Source organism: Papilio machaon, chromosome W (assembly GCF_912999745.1).
Source record: "Papilio machaon chromosome W, ilPapMach1.1, whole genome shotgun sequence".
Classification (NCBI taxonomy): domain Eukaryota; kingdom Metazoa; phylum Arthropoda; class Insecta; order Lepidoptera; family Papilionidae; genus Papilio; species Papilio machaon.
This window is the reverse complement of record NC_060015.1, coordinates 3,412,768-3,438,200: the sequence shown is the minus strand read 5'-3', so window position 1 is coordinate 3,438,200 and position 25,433 is coordinate 3,412,768. Positions and strand designations below refer to the sequence as shown.

Sequence of the window (25,433 nt, the reverse complement as noted above, 5' to 3'; positions counted from 1 at the left end):
CAACAAACTTGTAATTTAAAGGAAATATTGTAATTTATAAGAAACTAGCTGTAGCCCGCGACTCCGGCGACTAAAAAAAATGTCGATGTTCTATATATACGTCAAATTTCATCGAGATCCGTTTAGCCGTTTTGGAGATACCTTCAAATAAACATTAACCCATCCATCCATTAAACATTCGCATTTATAATATTAGTACGATTTAAGGTCTCATCTTTTACATAATTTCTTTCATTAGATCTTGCCAAAAACTATTCCATCAAAACACGAACGACATAATATTAATTGACTTTTGAATGTTTATAGTGAACGTAAATGGTTCTGTCAAGTAGCGAAACTAAACTTTCTCGACGGCGACGATGCGGACGTAGGTAACAACATCTAAACCTCACGGGTCGTGACACGTGATCTCGGCAACAACCACGTCTTCCCTACTCTAGAGAAATCGCCCTGTAAATTATTGCCTGACTAATAGGAAATTAGGAAAGGATACGGTATTTTCTATTCGCATACGGAACTGTCCTATGAATCGGTCAGTTGGGCTTACTATTTTTTTTATAAGTACTGGAGAGCGTCACTTATACGATCGATAAAAGCCGGTAATTGATGTAATATTAGCGTATTCCATACTATAGGACAGTGCAGGTAATCAATTGGTTTTATTTGATCAAAACATCCATAGCACGTTAAATAAGTTGTAAAAAATACGAGGCGTTTAGTTCGCTATAATTAACAAGGCAAATCTGTAAGTGGAATAGCTTTAGCGGAAACTATTGTTCATAAGAATAAAAAAACGTACCATGAACTTAACTTAATGAAGGGATGATAATAGCCTTTAAATGTTAGAAGATCGAGAATATATACGGTTATTTTTTATTTAACTGTTCTTTTAGATTTTATTTTTGTCAAAAGTTACACATTGCTCTCATGCAAATATGGTAAGTGAGAGTAAATATTTTATCGACATATTCGACCTTCAAGAGACTTCAGCTTATTTCTAGAATGTTGAAAATAATTTGGAAATATTTCTAACGTGTTTGTTTTAATAAACCCATTAAGTGGGCATCAGCGAGTGAGTCGGTCTCGGTCCGTACACCCAAATAGCGTCTGTTTCACAATACCTTCTCAGATCTTACCACATCGGTAGCTTCCAGATAGGTTATTGCTGACAATGTGCAAAATCGCATAGTTAAAAATCGGCATTGACCAACCCACGCCAGTGGGAGCGGGCCATTAGAACAAACAAAAATCGCACAAACATGTAATTCTGTTTGATCTTTGAAACAACGATGACTTAGCGTTTAACTGAAATAAAGATGTCAAGTTCAGGGTACATTCGATTTAAACGCGCGAGACATAAAAGTTTCAGTAATTTTACACTTATTATTACAATTATTTTAAATTATTATTAATATTTTTCCCAATCATCTAAAAAGGTGTCTGAAATCAAATACAAGAAGAAACTATACCAAAATCAAGCCCAACATTTTTTTAGCAATGATTGGAATAACTACTGTGTTCGTTTGGAGTGGATCCCGCTAGGAACAAGAAGACGTGGTCGCCCTAAACAAACTTGGCGGCGCTCAGTGGCAGTCGACATGAAGACAGTCGGGCTGACATGGCTCGAGACCAAACGCAGAGCCCAAGATAGAGTGAGCTGGCGACGTACTGTGGACGCCCTCTGCCCCACTACGGGGACATAGGACTTTAAGTCAAGTTAAAGTCAGATTGGAATAACATCTTACGAAATTCAATTGCAACACGTTGTGCACAGCTTTAGCGAGACCTCGTGTAATTAGCATCTAACTACGATACTTGTTTATAGTTTTCTTATAGTTCTATAGACAATTAGGAACCACAGTATTATTACATTTGTCCGCACTAAAACGTAAAACGTATGTTAAAACAATATTTATGACCTGTTTAACGCAAAATCTTTATTTTTATAAATTTCTATCTAATTTATGTTTCAATTATTTTTTTATAAACTAGCTTTTACCCGCGACTCCGTCCGCGCGGAATAAAAAATAGAAAACGGGGTAAAAATTATCTATCCTATGTCCGATTCCTGGTTCTAAGCTACCTGTCCACCAATTTTCAGTCAAATCGATTCAGCCGTTCTTGAGTTATAAATGGTGTAACTAACACGTCTTTCTTTTATATATATAGATACTAGCTTTTACCCGCGACTCCGTCCGCGTGGAATAATAAAAAAAAAAATAGAAAACGGGGTAAAAATTATCCTATGTCCGTTTCCTGGTTCTAAGCTACCTGCCCACCAATTTTCAGTAAAATCGATTCAGCCGTTCTTGAGTTATAAATGGTGTAACTAACACGACTTTCTTTTATACGTGGGACACTCTGAAAGTTTTGCGACTCTAAAAAAAAATGTTCTATAGGTAAATATATTTTTATTACATCTTTTCAAAGGACTTTTCACTAGCCTCTATACAAAGTTTCATGTGTCTGAACCAGTTTTCGAAACACTTTTTCCAGTCCGCCGCAGACACCTCGTTTACAGCCTGCTCCAACGCTGAGAGCGCATCATCCGGCGACGAAAATTGAATCCCTTTGAGTTGATTTTTTATTTTTGGGAATAAGAAGAAGTCACACGGTGCTAGGTTACGGCTGTAAGAAGGGTAACCCAGGAGTTTGACCGGTGTGCTGTCTAGGAAGTCCCTCATTTTGATTGCGGTGTGGGCGGGCGCATTATCGCGGTGGAGCAGTAGCGCGCGGAGACCTGTGTTTGGTTGCTTATTGCTCACAGCAGAGAAAACTTCTGCCAAGTATTAGGTAGTATACCATTCGGCGTAAATGGTTCTTTGGTTTCGTAAAGGAATTGACACCAAGTAGCCAGTCAATTTGAAAAATTCACGATCAAAATCTTCCCTCCGCTTCTAGGTCGCTTTACTTTGGTAGGGGTCGATTCGTTTTGAAACACCCTAACCGTCGACTGGCGCTTTGTTTCTGGATCGAATTGATAAATCCAGGATTCATCACCTTTAACGATGTCGTAAACACGCCGAGACTAGCCTGCTTCAAATTTGTCTATCATATCATGGCACCAATCCACCCTTGCCTGCTTTTGAACATCGGTGAGGTTGTGCGGCACCCTTCGTGAAACTATGCTCTGCACCCGTAGATGCACGTGTAGAAACTCGTTAAGGCTTCCTGATCCAATCTGCAGTATATGCTGAATCTCTTGATATGTAATTCGTCTATTGTCTTGGACCAAATTTTTCAGTGCTAGCACGTCTCCTTCCGTAACAGCCGTCAAAGGGCGACCACTTCTTTCTTCATCCCCCAAAGTTAGTCGACCTCGCTTAAATTCATTATATCAACGATACACGGTTGCCTTAGAAATGCCTTCATCCAATAATACCATTTGAAGTCTATCGTACGATTCGTCCGGTTTCAGGCGACATTTAAAATCGTAAAAAATCATAGCGCGAAAATGTTCTCGACGCAAATCCATTTTTCAATGAGACACGGTAATTTTAATAAGCTCGCAGAAAATGTGTAGGGTAGTTTTGAATTTAGAACGTACCTATTTTTACTTATAACTAATCATATTTTTAAATAAATTATAACAGACCAGTCTCACATACATAAAAACTTTTTTTCGCAATACTTTCTGAGTGACCTGGTATATATAGATAGATTAAATGAACGCGGCATGTGTTATACTACCAAGTCATCTAAATAATCAAAATAGTAAAATAAAAAGTTTAATACAAAGGAAAACTACGGTTTGTTTATTTTTTGATCAAAAACCGTCATGGATCTGCACTCTTTTTTTCGACATAACCTTGAATAAATTTATTGTTGACGCGTGATCGAGAAGGTATTTTTAATCATATTGTGTTCTTTAACATTTCTATCAATTTACAGGCTTATAAGAATTTATGTGACCTTGAATATGTGTGTTGATTGAAATAAGGCATGTTTTTCAATTGCGGCGGTCAATCCTAATAAAACATAATATTTGCTAACTTAAAATATTTAGAATTTTTTTTAAACTCAACTAACTTCACTAGACTATATGCAAGAAGACGAATCAAATAATACCTAGTCAAAAATGGACTGCACATATGAACGTCATTAATAGTGGTAGGTCCTGCAAAAACAATATTTGTAGGAACATGGGAAGGGGAAGTGGATTTGGCGAAAGAGGAGAAGGGCAAATATCCTCTTTATGTGCGTCCCTTCTCCATTGATAAACTTATTGACAAAGGTAGGCAACGCATCTGCATTTGTGGATGTCTATAGGTGGATGTCTATAGGTCTAGTAGTCTATAGGTCTTCTTAAATTATTACTTTTTTATTTTCAAAATAAAAAATTAATTCTAGTAAAATACAATATTTATGTATTCTTATTTGCTAGAATTATTTTTATATATATTTTCAGTTTAAAATTCATTGAATATTAATGGCGATATATATTTTTCTCAAGTAATTTAATAATAAGCTTTTTAATTTAGTTTTTGTTACTATCGAATTCTATTGATTAAATTGCACGATTTGTTTATATAACAGTTTTAATTATTCGATTGGAATCGTTATCACGTAACTAATGTCAGTTTGTAGAAGTGACAGTGTTGATATTTTCGAAATACCTTACGCGATGATTTTTTAATTCAGTTGTTTGTATCCAGTGAGTAACTAAAAACAGATACGAAACTTGTATAGTTAAGTACATTCAAAATAAAAGGTTTTGATACTTTCACTGAAATAAGAAGTCAGTCCAGTCCTCCTTTAAGTTTCATCAGATTTTCTAAAATCGATAATGGACGTATCAAACGGAGGTGCGTAACATTCATAATTAATTTTACACATTTGATTTCAAGCTAAGCTTTTTAAGAAGAGAACATAGCTAAAAAATATATATATGTGGAAAATGTATTTTCATATAAAAAATATTAAATGTTTCAAGTTTAGAATTAAACTAATGTGCTATCTTAATTTACATTTTACTGTGGCACAGCTCAAAAGAGTCAGAAATTTTTCAACGTATTTAAAAATTAATACACAATCCTTGTCTAAATTTAAGATTTCAGTATAAATGCGTTAGAAATTAAAAATTCGCAATGGCAAATTCGCAAAGCGTATGCATACAGCTGGCATTTTAAATGTAGATCATAATTATTACTGATTGTAACGTATTTTGTTTTCTTTGCAATTAATAAAGCGGCTTATACACAGCCTTTATAAGTAACTAGCTTTTACCCGCGACTACGTCCGCGCGGAATAAAAAAAGAAAACGGGGTAAAAATTATCCTATGTCCGTTTCCTGGTTCTAAGCTACCTTCCCATCAATTTTCAGTCAAATCGATTCAGCCGTTCTTGAGTTATAAATAGTGGAACTAACACGACTTTCTTTTATATATATAGATAATTGCTTTTATTTTTTATATTTTGTAATATGATATGATATTAAGTGGAGCGCTCAAAGTACGTGTCCGTTAGCAAAACCTAATTTGAAAGCTTTTTGTGTTTTTTTTTATTTGCATATACATAAAAGCTACTATTGTATGTTTATTTACTATCCATAAAATAATTTTGAATATAACGAAAATTCTATTTGGAGGTTAAAAATCATAGGTTCAGGCTCAAAAAGAGAATCTATACAATAATTTAACAAGTTTTTTTTTTAATGAAATCTTTGCACTGCTTTGGTTTTTATATATTTTGAGTTTTATATTAACTATCGTCGTATCGTATAGGGGAGGAAGTGACTTTTCTAATTACATTACATTGAATTTATTTTGCCGTATTCTATGATGTCAAGGAACAGTTTTTTTTTGGCGAGTGGAAAATAAAATTTTAGGCAAATAGACGTATGAGTAAATTGGTCACGTTTTAAACACAATCGAGAAGTGTAACAGCGTCGGGTGAGCGGTGAAGGGGTGGAGGCACCTCTTCTCTACATGTTTTAAAAAAATATATAAATAAAATAATGACTGCAATATAAATAACATGGCATTTTAATGGTTTTTTTGCAAATTTTCGTAAAGATAGTAAAAATGGTCCACGAGATTTGACATAAAAAGGACTTCCAACACCCTGAAACTGATCTCATGTAAAGTTGGGTTTTTTACTTCGGGCAGGTTACATAGAAGCCATCGACACGTTTTTATATATCAATACCTTAAAATGACTTAATATACTAACTATCTAATAACTTAAAATGTGTGACGCATTTTTAAGTTATTTGATAATTTTAGGATAGTATACTTTTTTTGTAGTACACTAACTGTTGCACAGAGTTGCACAATGGTTGCATTAGCAGTTCCTATATATGGATTTTTCATACTTTCACACTAAAGGATGTCCAATTAACAACTGTGAAAATATTGCTGGAGATATTTTCAATAACTAGTCAATGAAATAATCGAAACAATGACATAGTTTTACCAATAAATGAAGTCAAACATTAAGGTTTATAAAACCTTAAGCGAATACATGTGTGTAAGATAAATCTAGGGAGATGATGTAACATTCCCATTAGGAATAGGAGAATGCGTTTTCATTTTATTCACTGACAGAAACGGAGAAGTAAGATTCAGCTTGATATTGGTTTTTAACGAGGTCGTACTTTCCCTACCGAACCGGTTAAATTGGTAATTGATTGTATCAATTGGTTTTTTTTTCTCATTTAGAACGGCATCTTTACGATATTACTCAATTTAGCAAAGGAAATTCCCCCATTCATTTTTCAAAACACTTTTTAGTTTTAACGCATATATTATGAAAATTCCTTTCTTCTGAAAGGTATTTTGATTAATAGAAATCTTTGCGCGTAACCTGCATAGAGATTAGAGTTCGAATCGAAAGACTGCCGAATTTTTCAAGAAAAATACATCGTATTTCCTAAAGATATAATTGAATAATAAGCTGCCCGTAACATATTGCAAAAAAATAATACAATCAAGTATTTTGTGCAAAGAATTTAGAGCAATTTGCGACAAATACAATACAAGATAAAGGTCATGAAATAATGCAGGCACAAAGGTCAAGTAATTGCTTGTTTCAGAAACTACTTAATAATATAAATAAGATATTTCTCGTTAGGAATTCATCTAAGTATATTTTGATAACGCAAAGATATTTTGTTTACTTGCTACCACTAAATCCTAAAACTACTGAATCGATTTTATGATAGACTACTACGACTCCTATGACCTTGTAGTTTTTGAAGAAAAATAGTTTTTTGTAATTAGTAATACTCGTACGACTCGTACAACAATGAAGTTAACGATGATGTCATTTGCATATTCGAATTTTTAAAAATAAATATCTGATCACTTCAAATAATATCGTACTTAAATTGTTGAAACTTTCGTGTGACATAATAAAAAATTAATTAAGAACGGTTTACTTTTCGTACTTTCTAACTATATGTTTCGTCTGCAGTTTTGTCTTTGTTTTTTTTTTCAAAGAGTATGAAAGGGACAATAATATTTATTAATACAAGTAGTTATTAAGTGTTACGGAAGTCTTAACCCACTGCTACTTAAAGACATTTCAAAACGATAAAAGTGCTTTGCAATATTAAAAAAAAAAATTAGAGTTTATACAGAAAAATGTTTGGTTTTAATGTTTATCTATGTTTATTTTCAAGTATGCGATGTTGAAGAACTCGCGGATATGGTGGAAATTCTTCAATCGACCCTTTTATATTTTTCATATTAATTTGTAATTTAGTGATAAATGTGTATTTAAATTATTTAATATTATAATAGTATTAGTACATCAAAATTAAAATAAAAACAAATTTAGTATGCTTAAAAATATTAAGTAAATACTTAATATATTGAAGCTTTGTTTGAACTCGCTTACTTAAAATAAAAGACGTACCCAATTTCTCGATCACGGTATTATAGTATTAACGTACTTGATCGAAGCGACCTCTCTCTATAAAAGTCAGAAACAAACTGATTCTGGCGCATGCGTTCTCCGATGTTATAATATAACCTACGAGAGGACTATTACCATGTTTTTTTTTCTGTCATCTATTTTGGTTTTGTTATGTATGCGCATGTACAATGCATAAATTGGAACGGTCGGCTGCGCCCGACCGCTATGTCGTAGTGACGTAATTAAAGCAGTCTGCACTAAGCAAGCGTTGTTTCAATTACTCCTCCGCATACTTATCATTGGCGACGAGAAACCAAAGTACCCGCGTTGTGAAAAGTTTTTTTTTCAAAATGTCTGTTGGACAGTTTGGTGTTTTGTCTTGTTTTGATCACTGTGAACAGACGTGGAAAACGTACAAGAGTCGCATAACGCAATGGTTTATTGCTAATGATATAAACCATTTAACCGATGCGACGGGAGTAAAGCGACGCGCGATATTGCTAAGTGCATTCTCAGAGGGTACCTATAAATTAGCATCGGACTTAGCGTTGCCGAAAGAGCTGCAGCAGGTGCCCTACCCGGACATCCTCGAACTATTGGATGCCCACTTCACTCCGAAGCGCGTCGGCTTCGGGGAACGGCACAACTTTTACTCGGCACTTCAGCAGCCCACCGAAACGTTTACTCAATGGGCGGCTCGACTGCGGGGGCTCTCCGCACACTGCGGGTTCAGCAACCTCGAGGAAGCTCTCCGCGACCGCTTCATCATGGGAATGCAGCACGGGATCGAAAAGGAGAAGATCTACGCCAAGGATCTGAGCGGCCTGACCCTGGCAAAGGCCGTGGAGTTGGCGGAGAATATTCGATGCGCGCGGGCGGGCGCCGCCGGCGCAGCCGCCGCGTCGTGCACCAGCATCGACGTCGCCGCGCCTTCGGATGTGCTGTACAAAATCGGACATTCCAGTGCTAATGTACAAAGTGCTACCGAAAGTCGGTCGAAAAAGGTGAAGTGTTCCGTGTGCGGTTATAACCACAGGTCGGTAGACTGTCGTTTCTCCAACTACTCCTGCAAAAAATGCAATCGAAAAGGTCATCTCCAGCGAATGTGCAAAAAAGTGAACCAGGTGACGTCAGCGGTGATGAATGAGTCGGACGAGAACGACGACGACGGTGAGTGTTTTCATATCCGATCTTTTAAAGGGGAGCCTATGGTGGAGAGTATAGAGTTGAATGGGGTTAAATTAAAATTTGAAATAGATAGCGGGTCCGCAGTTACCGTAATTTCAGTAAACACCTATAGACGGCATTACAGTAAAACACAATTGTTGCCAACTAAGAAAAGGTTACTTGGTTACTCGGGGGAAACGATTCATTGCCTTGGTGTTATGACCCAATCGCGCATTTCGTATGGAGGGCAAACCCGTAGTATAGACGTATACGTGGTACGTGGCGGGGGCCCGGCGCTCCTCGGTAGGGACTTTATTTCAAAATTTAATTTACAGTTAGCTCCTGTGAACTATTGCGACTCATCTCTGTCAATAGAAAAGCTCCAAGCTCGGTTTTCAAAAACGTTTTCGGATAGGCTAGGTAAATTTAATAAATATAAAATCAGGTTACTTTTAAAAGAACAGTCGAGACCACTATTTTTCAAAGCCCGTCCGATAGCGTTCGCTTTGAAAGAGAAGGTTACTAAAGAAATCGACAGATTGGTCGATTTAGGGGTTTTGAAGCCAGTAGATCATTCGGAGTATGCGTCGCCTATAGTGCCTGTGCTAAAGCGAAACGGCTCCGTGAGGATATGTGCCGATTACGCTGTCAGTATAAATAAACAGTTAGTAGTTGATCAGTATCCTTTGCCTACGGTGAACGAACTGTTTTCCAAATTACATAGCGGTGAACAGTTCACAAAATTAGATTTATCGAGTGCGTACAATCAGCTTTGCCTCGACGAGGAGTCGCAAAAGTTAACATGTATTAATACACACCGGGGACTGTATCAATATACGCGGCTCGTGTTCGGTCTGTCCTCCGCCCCGGCTATCTTCCAGCGCGCAATGGAGACCGTACTGTCGGGACTAGAAGGCGTGTTGTGTCTACTCGACGATATTTTGGTTACGGGCAGAAATAGGGAAGAACACTTGGCGCGATTAAGTTCGGTGTTGCAGAGACTCGAGGAGGCAGGATTGACGTTGCAGAAGGATAAATGCGAGTTTTTCAAAGACGAGATTAGTTACTTGGGCTACGTTATAAATAAAAATGGGTTAAAAAAATCGCCCGAAAAGGTGAAGGCGATTGTGGATGCACCTGTGCCGACTAACGTCAGCCAGTTGCAATCATTTTTAGGGCTGGCCAACTACTATAGGAATTTCGTGCCCGGCGCATCATCTATACTTAAGCCCTTATATGATTTATTAAAAAAAAATAATAAATGGGAATGGTCTCAAGAGCACGCGGATGCGTTCGTTTTAATAAAAAACAAGCTGGCGTCGGATTTAGTGTTAGCGCATTTTAATCAAAACGCTAAACTAATCTTAACAGTGGATGCTTCTCCCACTGGTCTCGGGGCGATATTGTCGCAGGTGGGGGACGACGGCGCTGAGCGGCCGGTCTCGTTCGCGTCGCGCACGCTCACGCCCGCCGAGAAACGGTATTCGCAGATACAAAAAGAAGCGACAGCGATAATATTCGGCGTCCGTAGGTTTCATCAATATTTATACGGCCGTACGGAACCCTTCGTTTTACGAACCGACCATAAGCCATTATTATCTATATTCGGTCCGCATAAAGGAATACCGGAAGTATCTGCAAATAGGTTACAAAGATACGCAATGTTTTTAGGCGCGTACAATTACAACATAGAATATGTTCGTAGCGCTGATAACAGCGCAGATTATCTGTCGCGCGCGAGCTTGGCGGGTGTGAGCGAGAACGGCGCGGGGTCCACGGAGGTGGGGCGCGCGTCTTGCGCAGACGCCGCCGCGGCGCTGTGCGACAGGGCTGCTTATGTTTGTTTTGTTGTCGACGGCTCGTTACCGATTACGATTTCCGAATTGAAAAATGCAACATCGCGTGATATAATTTTTAGACGTGTTATAAATTATATATTTAACGGCTGGCCTACTAAAGAATCTGATCCCAATATTAAGCCATATTTTTTGTGTCGGAACCAGCTGTCATTAGAAAATGGTTGCTTGATGAGAGGTCATAAGGTCGTAATTCCGGAATGTTTACGTCCAAAAATTTTGAACGAGTTGCATTCGTCACACTTAGGCATCGTTAAAACCAAAGCTGAAGCTAGATCCAGGTTTTGGTTCCCGGGCGTTGATGACGCAATTGAGCGGCTGATAGGGTCGTGTGAGATATGCAACCGGTTAAGACCTTCGCCACCGCGGGCTAAGATGGCACCGTGGAAGTTCCCACCACAACCATTTCACCGTTTGCATATCGACTTCCTAGGTCCGCTGAATGGTCACACCTATCTGGTTATCGTCGACGCGTACACTAAATGGGTCGAAGTGTACGACATGAACGCTAATTCGAACTCGAATGCAGTAATAGAACGTTTGTACGACTTCATGGCACGGTTCGGTCTTCCGAAAACTATTGTTAGTGACAACGGTACATCATTTTGTTCCCAACAATTTTTAAATTTTTGCGCGGGAAATGGTATCACACACCTAACGACGCCGGCATATCATCCTGCTAGTAACGGTCAAGCGGAAAGTTCAGTAAAAGTTATAAAAAAGGGCATAAAGAGCAGTCTTTTAGCTAGCCGATCGGCAAAGGAATGCAAATTACGACTCTTAAAATTTTTACTTGATTACAGAAACTCTATTCATTCCACCACAGGCCTTTCTCCCGCCGAGTTAGTTTACGGGCGGAAACTTAGGACGCGGTTAGATTTGATTAAACCTAGTTCACCGTCATCTTCGTGCGTTCCCCTTGCTGAATTTGTAAAAAAAAAGCAGTGTTCGCAAATTGAAGCACACGGAGGCTGTAATAAACAATTTTTTACGCCGGGTGACCAGGTGTTATATAAAAAGTTTGCGGGAAATAACAAATTCACCTGGCATCAAGCAACAGTGTTGAAGAGACTCGGAAAAGTTTTATATGTGGTGCAAGACAACACTTCGTCTATTAAGAGTAAAAAGCACAAAAATCAATTGTGGCTGTACAAAGGAGACGTCAAGATAGACTCGTGGGACTATAACGATATAGGCTCAGAGAGTCCCACATCGTCGGTGTCGTCCGAACAACAAGGTTTGGCAGACGCGATGCAGGACTCCGCGTTCGCTGGCTCGTCGCGGGGGGAGGATGAGGAGGCAAGATTGCCTCCAGACACGCCGCCTACCAACCACCCCAACGTGACGGTTACTAGAGGGGTTAGGCGCCGCATGCTCTCAGACGAAGAAGTATAGGGTTATATTGTCTATGTGTTCTGTTCTACTAATGTATCTGTCTTCTTTAACTCTCTTTGTATTGGGGTTACATTCGTTATCTAAAAGGGGAGGGGTGTTATGTATGCGCATGTACAATGCATAAATTGGAACGGTCGGCTGCGCCCGACCGCTATGTCGTAGTGACGTAATTAAAGCAGTCTGCACTAAGCAAGCGTTGTTTCAATTACTCCTCCGCATACTTATCAGGTTTAAATTAATTCTTGCACAATAGTCAGTGTGTAGACATCATTTCTTTCTAATTTGTTATGGATGTTTGAGACTGGTTAGAAAATGTAAACAAAAATAATTTATTATAAGTAATCGTTAAGCTAGACGAAGTAAAGCGTAGGATTCAATTGGTGTTTATTTTGTGACTATATTAAATTCTAGCTGTCGCTGTATTTTTATTGAATGTTTCCTGAATAATTATTTATATATATATATAAGACTATAATAGACAATGGTTATAGTTAAATTTAGCATAACAATATGGGAGGGTAGGTAATAGGTAGAGTTCGGTTCAAATACGGCACAATTTCCATGGTAGAGAACGTGTTACCGACGGTAAACTTCGTCAGATCATAATCTCAAATAACAATATGTAGAGGTATCTATTATAAACTGACAGCAAAATATGTAGATTAATTTTTTTGTATTGTTAAATGTTGATTTGTTTCTTCAAGGACATATTTATCATTATTACCAAGTAATATATTTGCCCCTGCATCAAATTTCATAGCAATAATCCATTACTATAGTTACATTAGAAGCATTTTCTTCATAAACGGTGTTTTTCATGATGTTCATTTTGACATGTTTCATGACGACATCTATGGTAATATTCAACAAACTACTAAGTGGCGTTAATGAAAATAAAAGGAACATAGTTATTTTGCAACTAACGTTTAATATTTTTTGTATACATTGGATACGAAATAAATTTATTTAATCCCTATATTAAACATTATTAACATAACATATTCATAATGTAATCTAGATATATTTTGTACTATAATGTAGTCTTGTCCAGACTTTTAAAAACCGTTGGCGTTTGTTTAAGATCCTTTGTGTAAATAGAATAAAACAGATACAGGGTTGCCAACAAATTATTTGATGCTTATAAAAACCTCATATTGAATACAATTTATGTGACTTTAGTTATATCAACAAAGATAATACCAAAACAGAAAATTACAAGAACTCTTCAACAAACTTATTTACTTAATTTTAAAAAGAGATGTGGTCAGAAGCGTACTAAATTTCTTGACGACAACCCTATTTGCAAGGGCTTTAAACGTGTAAATTGATATCCCCGAGACGATGGACGGGCCACATACACTCACAACCGGCAGGAATCACCATTGTTTTTGTTTCCCAGCAGTCACTGAAACATAAACATTAAATATAATAACCGACAAGGAGAAATGATTGTATAAATAGAAGAATCAAGAGAAGTGTGCAAGGATCGTTCCAGAAGGCGATCCGTAACCTGGGTTTTAATTTTTTTATAGTATAAGGTGTCAAAAGAGCTACCGGTTACTTTGTTTTGCCAAAATAGCGCAAAAGACCGCTACACTTAGACATCGCCATCAAGTTACAGGGCTTTATTCATTTTGTTTAAAAAATATAGAAATGTTTTTTTTAGGAATTCATATTGGAATTCATAAGTTTGTCACCTTGAATAACGCCGACGTGTCAAATGAATTGTTTTATTCCATTGAACACAGGAGAATCCAAGACTCGAGCATATCTGAAAGATTTTTTAATTAAATAAAAAATAAGAAATTATTTGTCACTAGGTTTATTAAAAAAATTCGGAAATCAAAATTTTTCGTCGTCAGTATCTTATGTCTACCGTACTTTGGAATTACGGAAAACATGTAATAACCTTTTATCGGAACTTTGAATCTCAGACCGTCTTCAGACTTTTCTAAATTTAATTTACTTTCAATAGGTGTATCAATAGTACTACAATCAGATATATTAAATTTTAATAACAACTGCTCTATATAATCTTGTTGGTCAACTGTTATGGTTTTACATTCTTTGTTCACATTTATTCTCATACCTAGGTAGCGTCTCACATTACCTAAATCTTTTAACTTAAATTGAGAACTAAGAACAGATTTTAATTTTTCAGTTTCATTATTACAATTAGAAAAAATCAAAAAATCATCAACAAAAACAACCACAATTAGTTTAATATTTCCAAATGATTTTGTAAAAAGACATGGTTCACACTTACTAATTTTAAACCCACGATCAGATAAGCATTCTTTAACTCTTTTATACCACATTAAAGATGATTGTTTTAAACCATAAATTGCCCTTTTAAGTTTTAACACTTTACCCTACTCTGTGTTTACAAAACCATATGGAATCTCCATGTAAATATTGTTTGTTAAGTAACCATTTAAGAATGCAGTAGTTACATCCGAATGAGTAATGTCCATATCAAACTGAACACTTAAAGCTAACAACATTCTTAAAGTAGAGTGTCTCACTACTGATGAAAAAGTGTCATCATAATCAATTCCAGGTTTTTGACTAAAACCTTTGGCTACAAGTCTAGCACGATACCGCACTTTGTCACTGACATCAAGTTTTTTATTTAACACCCATTTGCACTATAGTTTGGTCACTTGGTGCATCAACTACTTCCCATGCGTCATTGACCTCAAAGGATTGAAGCTCATCTCGCATAGCTTGTCTCCATTGGTTACCTTCTGGTCCGTTCAAAGCTTCTGAGAAATCTATTTGCTCAGCTTCAAGATTAGAGCTTGCCATACTTATATAACCCAACCTTTCTGGTTGTTTCCTTATTCTCTTGCCTAAGTTGATATGATCTGATATTGGTTGTATCTCACTATTTGAGTTGTTCTCCGATTGATCATGGAGAGATTCATTTAGCGAATACTCCCCCACTGAATCTCTGCCATCTTTGTTTTCTTGCTGATCAAATGTTTCATTCTCAATATCTTCTTGAATCCAGTCAACTGTTTCTTTTTTACCACTTTCATTCTCTTTCTCTGTCACCTTGTCTTTTTCTTCCATTACTATAACATCCCTTTTCACAGTTATAATATTTTTCTCCTTATCATATACTCTATATCCTTTTACTGTATCTGAGAATCCTACAAGGATATGCATTGTTGCCTTTTTGTCCCATTTTAATCTCTTTTCTTTTGGTACATGCACCATCACTGGACTTCCAAATATACGAATGTGCTGTAAATTTGGTTTTTTACCGGTCCAAACTTCATATGGAGTCTTATCAATACCTGAAGCTGCTGATCTGTTTTTTAAATAGACTGCTGTATTGGCAGCCTCCGCCCAAAACTTCTTATCTAAATCAGCTTCGAAAAGCAAGCATCGTGCTCTCTCCACAATAGTCCTGTTTGATCTTTCACTAAGTCCATTCTGTTCTGGTGCGTACGGATTAGTTTTTTGATGAATTATACCTACTTGCTTTAAATAATTTTCAAAGTCATGGCTACAGTATTCCCAACCATTGTCAGTTCTTAGTATTTTTATTTTTTTATTCTGTGAATTCTCCACCATTGCTTTATATTCCTTGAAGTTTTTCAAAACCTCACTCTTGTTTTTCAAGAAGTAAATGTGTGTGTATCTGCTATAGTCATCAATGAGTAACAGAAAGTATTTTGCACCTCCTATTGACTTACTTTCCATGGCGCCACATATATCTGAATGAATGATTTCAAGTACATCTGATGATTGTGAACTTGCAGAAAATGGTAATCTTGATTGTTTCCCTTCACAACATACCTTGCAACTTAATTTGCTTGTTGCAAATGTATCTGGATATTCCATTCCATCAACCCATTCCGCCACGCTTCATCTTATTCATATCAGAGCTATTAATATGTCCAAGCCGTTTATGCCATATCTCCCCATTTGATATGCTACTGGATGTCAATAAACATTTTTTAGTTTCTTGGTTAACTTTGTAAACACCATTCTGCAAACTTGCAATAGCTACCAATTGATATCTTGCATGTTTTTGATGTAACATTTATTTTCTTTAAAAATCACGTTATTTCCATTTTTAATCAATTCACTGACTGATAAGAGGTTTGTTGTTAACCTCGGAACACACAGTACATTCTTGATAATAGCATCATAATTACAATTTGTAGACACATGTACGTCACCGGAACATAACACTGGCATTTTTGTGTTATTTGCAGTAGTTATCTCTGATAAAACTGGTGTATAATTTACATTTTGCACCCATGTACTGTTTGCTGTCATGTGTGCGCTCGCGCCGCTGTCCACGTACCATTCGTTTATACTATATTCTCCACTCAAAAAAGCAACACTAAAAGCATTAGACTGCATGTTTTTTTTAAGTATTGATTTCGAAAATGTCCTACTTGTTTACATTTATAACAAGTCACATTTTTTTCGTTTGACATTGACACTTTTGAATTTGACATTTGCTTTTTTTGTGGTGTCGCGCCATATTTAATTTTATTCTTTTTGTTAGCAGCGAATGCAGCGCCACTGGCGTCCGTGTCATTTCTAGAAACATCCATATCAATCAATTTAGACTTTATACTGTCTGTCGTAATTTTGATTCCTGAATGCTCTATGGCCATAATCATCGGTGCCAAGTCTATGACACGGTAATAATAATACCGTAAGTGAGAGAGATACAGTTATACCCAATTCCTGTGACGTGACAAAGACAGGGATAACTATCTTCTGTCCCTTTCTGCGTACCAGGCTTTACCTCCGTGAAGTTGGCCCCCTCACTTTCATTTTTTTAACTTTTTTTTACGCAAATCGTTTGAGAATCGTTTGAGAGGGTTTGAGAGAAAAGAAATATCGTTTGAGAGTTCCTACTTTCTCCGTAAAAACAATTTCAAATTCTAGTGTTAAGTTGGCCCCCTCACTTTACTTTTTTATATTTTTTTCAATGCGAATCGTTAGAGAGTCGTTTGAGAGACATTAAGAGAAAAGAAATATCGTTTGAGAGTTTTTACTTTTTCTGTAATAAATATTTTAATTCTGGGCATCGAAAGTTACAAATCGATTTTCTTTTTTTTCCGAATTAAATATGGCAATCATGCACTTGGACGTTTCAAATTTATTGTGTAGGTAGAGAATGGTAAGAGAGTGATTGAGAGAAAAGAGAAATCGTTTGAGAGTTAATACTTTTTCTGAAATATATATTTCAATGTCGGAATCGAAAGTAACAAATCGATTTTCCTTTTTTCCGAATTAAATATAGCAATCATGCACTTAGACGATTCAAATTTATGGTGTAGGTAGAGAATGGTAATAGAGTGATTGAGAGAAAAGAGAAATCGTTTGAGAGTTAATACTTTTTCTGAAGTATATATTTCAATGTCGGAATCGAAAGTTACAAATCGATTTTTCTTTTATTACGAATTAAATATGGCAATCATGCACTAAGACGTTTCTAATTTATTGTGTAGGTAGAAAATGCTTAGAGAGTGATTGAGAGAAAAGAGAAATCGTTTGAGAGTTAATACTTTTTCTTAAATAAATATTTCAATATCGGAATCGAAAGTTACAAATCGATTTTCCTTTTTTCCGAATTAAATATAGCAATCATGCACTTAGACGATTCAAATTTATGGTGTAGGTAGAGAATGGTAATAGAGTGATTGAGAGAAAAGAGAAATCGTTTGAGAGTTAATACTTTTTCTGAAGTATATATTTCAATGTCGGAATCAAAAGTTACAAATCGATTTTCCTTTTTTCCGAATTAAATATAGCAATCATGCACTTAGACGATTCAAATTTATGGTGTAGGTAGAGAATGGTAATAGAGTGATTGAGAGAAAAGAGAAATCGTTTGAGAGTTAATACTTTTTCTGAAGTATATATTTCAATGTCGGAATCGAAAGTTACAAATCGATTTTTCTTTTTTCCGAATTAAATATGGCAATCATACACTAAGACGTTTCAAATTTATGGTGTAGGTAGAGAATGGTAATAGAGTGATTGAGAGAAAAGAGAAATCGAAATATATACTTCAGAAAAAGTATTAACTCTCAAACGATTTCTCTTTTCTCTCAATCACTCTATTACCATTCTCTACCTACACCATAAATTTGAATCGTCTAAGTGCATGATTGCTATATTTAATTCGGAAAAAAGGAAAATCGATTTGTTACTTTCGATTCCGATATTGAAATATTTATTTAAGAAAAAGTATTAACTCTCAAACGATTTCTCTTTTCTCTCAATCACTCTCTAAGCATTCTCTACCTACACAATAAATTTGAAACGTCTTAATGCATGATTGCCATATTTAATTCGAAATAAAAGGAAAATCGATTTGTAACTTTCGATTCCGATATTGAAATATTTATTTCAAAAAAAGTATTAACTCTCAAACGATTTCTCTTTTCTCTCAATCACTCTCTAAATATTCTCTACCTACACAATAAATTTGAAACGTCTTAGTGTATGATTGCCATATTTAATTCGGAAAAAAGAAAAATCGATTTGTTACTTTTGATTCCGACATTGAAATATATACTTCAGAAAAAGTATTAACTCTCAAACGATTTCTCTTTTCTCTCAATCACTCTATTACCATTCTCTACCTACACCATAAATTTGAATCGTCTAAGTGCATGATTGCTATATTTAATTCGGAAAAAAGGAAAATCGATTTGTTGCTTTCGATTCCGATATTGAAATATTTATTTAAGAAAAAGTATTAACTCTCAAACGATTTCTCTTTTCTCTCAATCACTCTCTAAACATTCTCTACCTACACAATAAATTTGAAACGTCTTAGTGTATGATTGCCATATTTAATTCGGAAAAAAGAAAAATCGATTTGTAACTTTCGATTCCGACATTGAAATATATACTTCAGAAAAAGTATTAACTCTCAAACGATTTCTCTTTTCTCTCAATCACTCTATTACCATTCTCTACCTACACCATAAATTTGAAACGTTTTATTGCATAATTGCCATATTTAATTCGGAGTAAAGGAAAACCGATCTGTAACTTTCGATTCCGATATTGAAATATTTATTTCAAAAAAAGTATTAACTCTCAAACGATTTCTCTTTTCTCTCAATCACTCTCTAAACATTCTCTACCTACACAATAAATTTGAAACGTCTTAGTGTATGATTGCCATATTTAATTCGGAAAAAAGAAAAATCGATTTGTAACTTTCGATTCCGACATTGAATTATATACTTCAGAAAAAGTATTAACTCTCAAACGATTTCTCTTTTCTCTCAATCACTCTATTACCATTCTCTACCTACACCATAAATTTGAATCGTCTAAGTGCATGATTGCTATATTTAATTCGGAAAAAAGGAAAATCGATTTGTAACTTTTGATTCCGACATTGAAATATATACTTCAGAAAAAGTATTAACTCTCAAACGATTTCTCTTTTCTCTCAATCACTCTATTACCATTCTCTACCTACACCATAAATTTGAATCGTCTAAGTGCATGATTGCTATATTTAATTCGGAAAAAAGGAAAATCGATTTGTTACTTTCGATTCCGACATTGAAATATATATTTCAGAAAAAGTATTAACTCTCAAACGATTTCTCTTGTCTCTCAATCACTCTCTGTTCAGTTCAGTTTCTTGATTATGGCTCTCCCTCAGCGGATTGGGCCAGTGTCGAGTGATTATAGTTTTATTCTTGTATTAAAGAGACTGGCAACACTCTACTTATGGATAAGTCTCGTGAGCATACAAGTGTTACGAACTCTAGAATTATCTACAAACGTTGATTTACCTAAAAAGGACGAACACAATAATATACATAGTATTGTTAGTAGGTTATGGGACAAACAACTTATAATCTAATATTATTTTTGTTAATATAATCACATAAAATATTTACAAACGGGGTATGTACGTGGGTTAAGAGGGTCTTAAAGTTAGTGGGGCGAGGGATATAATTGGGGAGGACATCAATTAAGGAAGAAGTTCTGTTCGGGCAAGAGAAAAATATATGGTCCACCGTTCCTTCGTCTAATCCGCATTCACATAGCGAGCTATCCTTAACCCTGATTTTCGCTAAGAAAGTTGGAGTGCACGCATGGCCTAATCGTAGTCGACAGATCGTCGACGTGGTCTGCTTATTTGCATCAGGGAACCTAAAAAACCATGGCCTCACTGGTATGGATTCTTGTATGTCTGCATAGTATTTTCCTTTGCTAATAGAAGTCTCGGACCACACAGATTTCCAACTAGACAAAAGATGTTCCTTAGCCAAGGACACTAGGTCATGAATGTATAGTTTGTGGTGACTCATTGAGCCACACGATGTGGCTTCTTTAGCTAAATGGTCAGCTGACTCATTGCCCTGGATCCCAGAATGACCCGGAATCCACGCAAGAGTGACCTGGAGACCTTGCAGAGAACATCTGTACAAAATGTTTTTAATTTCCATAATAAAAGGGAATCTTGATTTACTTCTAAATTGATTTGATAAAATTGCGTCTAAACAGCTTTTAGAATCCGAAAATATTATTGTCTTTCTAATCTTGTGTGATTCGATGTACATTAAGGCTTCTAAGATGGCAACCGACTCTCCAGTAAATACCGAGGATAAGGAGGGAAGTTTAAAATTTAATACTATACGGAATTTGGGAATCCAGACAGCTGCTCCCACGTAACCATGCACTGAGAGCTTGGAGGCATCCGTATAAATAATAAGCCAATCACTCCAGCGCTCATCAACTATTCGCTGGAAATTGGTGTTTGCGGAAGCTGGGTCCTTAGTTATATTTAAGTCCAGTATTATGTTCGGGTTATGAACTAACGCCTGATAGGGAATTTCAAATATGGGATTAAGGGTAGTTTGAGAAAGTGGACAAGCAAGACGAGTGATTTTGAGATAACTTTTTACAAGACAAGGAGGTTCTTTGTGTGCCCAATATCCACCGGCAGTAACAAGGTGTGACAGTTCATGAAGTTTTGGAAGAAGACTATGTGAAGAAGTTTGAAAAATTTTAAAAATAAAGCGATCACTAAGGTACTGTCTCCTGATATGTAGAGGGGGGTCAACACATTCGACTTGCATTGCGTTAATAGGAGAGGATTTCATAGCCCCTGTAATCAATCTGAGACATTTAGCCTGGACTTTGTCTAGTGCATGTAGAGGTAATTTATTGCATGGTTCCAGAATAAAGATGCCATAGTCGAGATGACTTCTAACTATGGCATTATACAAGAGCTTTTGTGAAAATGGGTGGGAACCCCACCAAACACCTGAAAGGGAACGAATAATGTTTATATTTCTTTCGCATTTCGCAATGACATGATTAATATGGTGAATTGATGTCAATTTTGAATCCAGGATAAGACCTAAAAACTTTACTTTATTTTTGACTGGAATTCTATTACCATTGCAAGAAATTGAAATATCAGGTATATTTCTGACTCTAGAAAATACCACAACTGTACTTTTAGGTATAGAGAGATTGAGACCGTGATTCTGAAGCCAATCATCCAGATATCTAATAGCAGTGTTAAGTCGAGAGGTGGCTTCGTCAAAGTTGTCAGACGATACATAAAGTGATAAATCATCAGCGTATTGTAGGACATCACAAAATGAATTGACGGTAAGCTCCAAATCATGGGTGTATATACTGTATAGCAGGGGACTTAGGACAGATCCTTGGGGCAGGCCCTTCCAGACAAGTCTAGAGGGGAGAAGAGAATTTTTACTAGAAATTTGGACAGATCTAGCCGAAAGATAATTTGAAATATAGTTAACTATCCTCACAGGAATGTTCAGATGAAGCATTTTGCTTCTGAGCACCGGAAGAAGTACATTATCGTATGCTGATGAGATGTCCAGAAATACGCCAATCACCGATTTATTTTTCGAAAGGGCTATACGGATATCAGTAATAAATGAACTTAAACTATCCATCGTTCCTGCTCCCTTCCGGAAACCATATTGACTTTTAGCTATTATACGTCTACTTTCCACTAGCCATTCCAATCTATTTTTAATCAGATGTTCTAATATTTTTGCCAAGGTAGATGACAGTGCGATAGGTCTATATCCCAGAGGATCATTACTTAACTTCCCAGGTTTAAGAATAGGGAGTATAATTTGAGATTTCCATTCTTCCGGTGGAAGGCTGGAGAAAAAGATAATATTTATTAAATTTAAAAAAAAATTACGAGTTTCTAGACCAGAATTCACGATGAAAGAATAAGGGATCTCATCTATACCCGGTGAAGAATCTTTGAGGCCATTAATGGCACACAAAAACTCATCCCAAGAGAATGGGCGGTCAAACTCATTTTCTAATGGGCCCGATGACTGAAATACTGTAGTTTCTTCCATAGAAGGGGCAACCGGAGGAGCAAGTCTCTGTGCAAAAGTGTCTATCCAGACTGAGTGATCATTGGAAGAGTCTTCACAAGAGGTAACAGACGCACGAAATCGTTTTATGTTTCTCCACACCATTGAAGGGGGAGACATGGGGGAAAGAGATTCACAGAAGTGACGCCAACCAGAACGTTTTTTGTCGGAGAAGGTTCTCGCAGCTTGAGCGGCCACATGCTGATAATTAATAAAATTTTGTTCGGTCATGGATGAGTTATAAATTGCTTCAGCTTCTTTACGTTTTTTGTACATTTGCGTACACTCACTGTCCCACCATGGAGGGGAGGGAATTTTGTTTTTACCCTTTGATAAAAGCGGAATAGACTTATCTGCAGCTTTAAAGAGGGCATTTTTAAAGCGCTCAAGTGAGTCCGTCATATTGTCGAGACATGGAAGGGGGATTTTCGAAACTTCTCGGTCGGTCTCAGAACAAAATTGAGACCAATCAGCCCTAGATAATTTATACTTAAGACGGGGACGGGGATTATTACAAAAGGTGTGAGAAGAAGTATCAGGAATAGACAATAAGATAGGAAAATGATCACTGCCACAACCAAAGGGTTGTACCGTCCAAGAGAATAAAGAAGCCAGCGAGGGAGAACAAATGGAAAGATCGACCGCACTTCTCTCGTCTTGTCCCGGTCGGACTCTTCGCGTGGGAGTGCCGTCGTTTATTATACAAAGATCACGGTCATGCAGGAGATCGAGAAATTCAAGGGATAGGGAGTCGCAGGAGTGGGACCCCCAAAGAGTGTGATGAATATTGAAATCTCCTAGGAGAACGACAGGAGGTGGAAGAGAATCTATTATCACAAATAGTTCATTTAGGGTGGAAAGACGGGGATCTGGTATGTATATAGAAATAAAAGAAATGTTAAAAGCTCTAAGAGCTACAGCGTTGAATGTATTCGAGAGACCTGAAAGTGGAATTTGTGAGTAGGTAATAGATCGAGAAATTAATAACGCAGAACCACCGTGCCCATCAACTCTGTCATCCCTGAGACAGGCGAAACCAGGGATACGGAATCGAATCTCCGGGTTCAACCAAGTCTCCTGAATGGCAACGATAACAGGACTGTGGGTATTGATTAGGTCGATAAGTTCGTGCTTTTTATGTCTAACGCTACGACAGTTCCATTGCAGAATATTGCGAGGAGCCATCGGGAAGGGAGAATAGACGCTGAGTAAGTTTTTCTCTAAGATTGTTCGGTAAATCGACTTCGGAAAGCCGTGAGAAGAAATTCAATACGGAAGATATTTCATTGCCCTGTGGCATTGAATCATCAGAAGCTGAAATTGATGTATTGGAAATGGCACATCCATTGGAGAGAGACGAGGGAGGGTATTCCGTGATCCTTTGGAGCGCACGGCGATCATAACCAGGGCTTGAGGCCGGAGTAGATGTCCGGCGTGGAAGAAACACAGTTTTACGGCTTGAAGATTTCAGTGGAGTACGAGGGGAGGAAGATTGGGGGGAACATGAAACAGAAGAGATCTTACTAGTTGATCCAGAATATGAACGCATGCCGGTGCGGGGGTACCTTGCAGAAGCCTCTTGATAGGATTTATTTTCAGTGGACATGATATACTTAATTTTTTTTTGTCTATCGAATTCAGGGCAGGTTTGGTCATTGGCTCTATGACTTCCAGAGCAGTACAGGCAAGTTGGAGATGTTTTGTCACATGTTTCTCCTTCATGAGGTTGGGAACAGACGAAGCAGCGGGGTTTCGACCTGCATTGTGACTTGACATGCCCAAATCTGCAACACTTGTTGCATTGAATTGTTGGCAACAAATATATTTCAACAGGTATAGAATTATAAAAGCCATAAACATGTTCTGGTATCCTTTGTCCTGAGAAAGTAAGTACAATGGATTGAGTGGGAACCCACGAGGGGGGCCCACCTTCACTTCGGACTTTTCTATTAAGTCTGCGAGCTCGTACTATTTTACCTAGGCCTCGCTGGGTAAGGTCAGAGTTTAATTCCTCAACAATTTCTTCCAATGACCACTCGGTGGGCATATTTCTAATAATCCCCATTCGGGTAACATTGTATGAGGGGATTACTGCCTCATAATTATATTGTGTTAGAGTGGGTAGCTCGAGAAAAGAGTTAGCATCTGACGCTGACTTGAACTCAACCGATATGCGATTGCGACCAACACGTTTCACACCATCAGCCAGTACATTTTTAATATTATTTTTTGACAAAAAATATCCAAAGTGGATTGGTCTTAGAGAAACACCTAAAGACGACTCATTTTCTTTTTTGGAAACATGAACTAAAAAAGGGGATTCAGAGCCTTCATATTTATTTTTTCTCAGAGTAAATTCAGGGGTTATGTACGTTGATTGAATAGAAGGAATAGGGAGATCACCAGTTTTTTTAACAACGTAATGTTGAACATAATCATGATCATAATTAGTCCTTTTTCTATTATTATTCAAAGAACCATCTGTCTGTGGGAGTATATTACAATTTTCATAACCACCCCCAGGATCGGGAGGGTCGGTATCCATTTTGGACTACTAGTTTTAACTTAAACTAAGGGAACTTACCTTAGACAATCACAAAACCAATAACCAAACAAATAACACAAAAAGCAAATCAACAGATTGTCTCAGATAACGTAAATCTAAATAAAATAACCGCAACTAAAAAAAACACTTGTACTACGCACTCAACCAGAAAGCAGAGTCCAATCACTCTCTTACCATTCTCTACCTACACAATAAATTTGAAAC

The 25,433-nt window shown here is 36.7% G+C and overlaps 2 protein-coding genes across 2 annotated transcripts; one reads left to right on the top strand and one right to left on the bottom strand.

Annotated features, from left to right (window-relative positions):
* Positions 1-8,032: 8,032 nt before the first annotated feature.
* LOC106711327 (uncharacterized protein K02A2.6-like) lies at positions 8,033-12,275 on the top strand. The gene has a single exon (XM_045685471.1). The coding sequence runs from the start codon at positions 8,208-8,210 to the stop codon at positions 12,273-12,275; it is 4,068 nt and encodes a 1,355-aa protein (XP_045541427.1). The 5' UTR covers positions 8,033-8,207.
* A 7,792-nt stretch (positions 12,276-20,067) lies between these two features.
* LOC123723156 lies at positions 20,068-22,261 on the bottom strand. Its single transcript, XM_045685717.1, has 2 exons — positions 21,691-22,261; positions 20,068-21,651 (listed from the first exon to the last, which is right to left on the bottom strand). Exons 1-2 carry the CDS (start codon positions 22,220-22,222, stop codon positions 20,135-20,137), a joined length of 2,049 nt encoding a protein of 682 aa, XP_045541673.1. The 5' UTR covers positions 22,223-22,261; the 3' UTR covers positions 20,068-20,134.
* Between the last annotated feature and the right edge of the window lie 3,172 nt (positions 22,262-25,433).

Bases quoted from the DNA above. Each gene is read 5' to 3' on its own strand.
- LOC106711327 (XM_045685471.1), top strand. From the start codon at position 8,208: ATGTCTGTTGGACAGTTTGGTGTTTTGTCTTGTTTTGATCACTGTGAA.
- LOC123723156 (XM_045685717.1), bottom strand. From the start codon at position 22,222: ATGGATAGTTTAAGTTCATTTATTACTGATATCCGTATAGCCCTTTCG. The intron at 21,652-21,690 runs GTAATAGAATTC...TAAAGTTTTTAG, and splicing joins TATTTCAATTTCTTGCAATG to GTCTTATCCTGGATTCAAAA.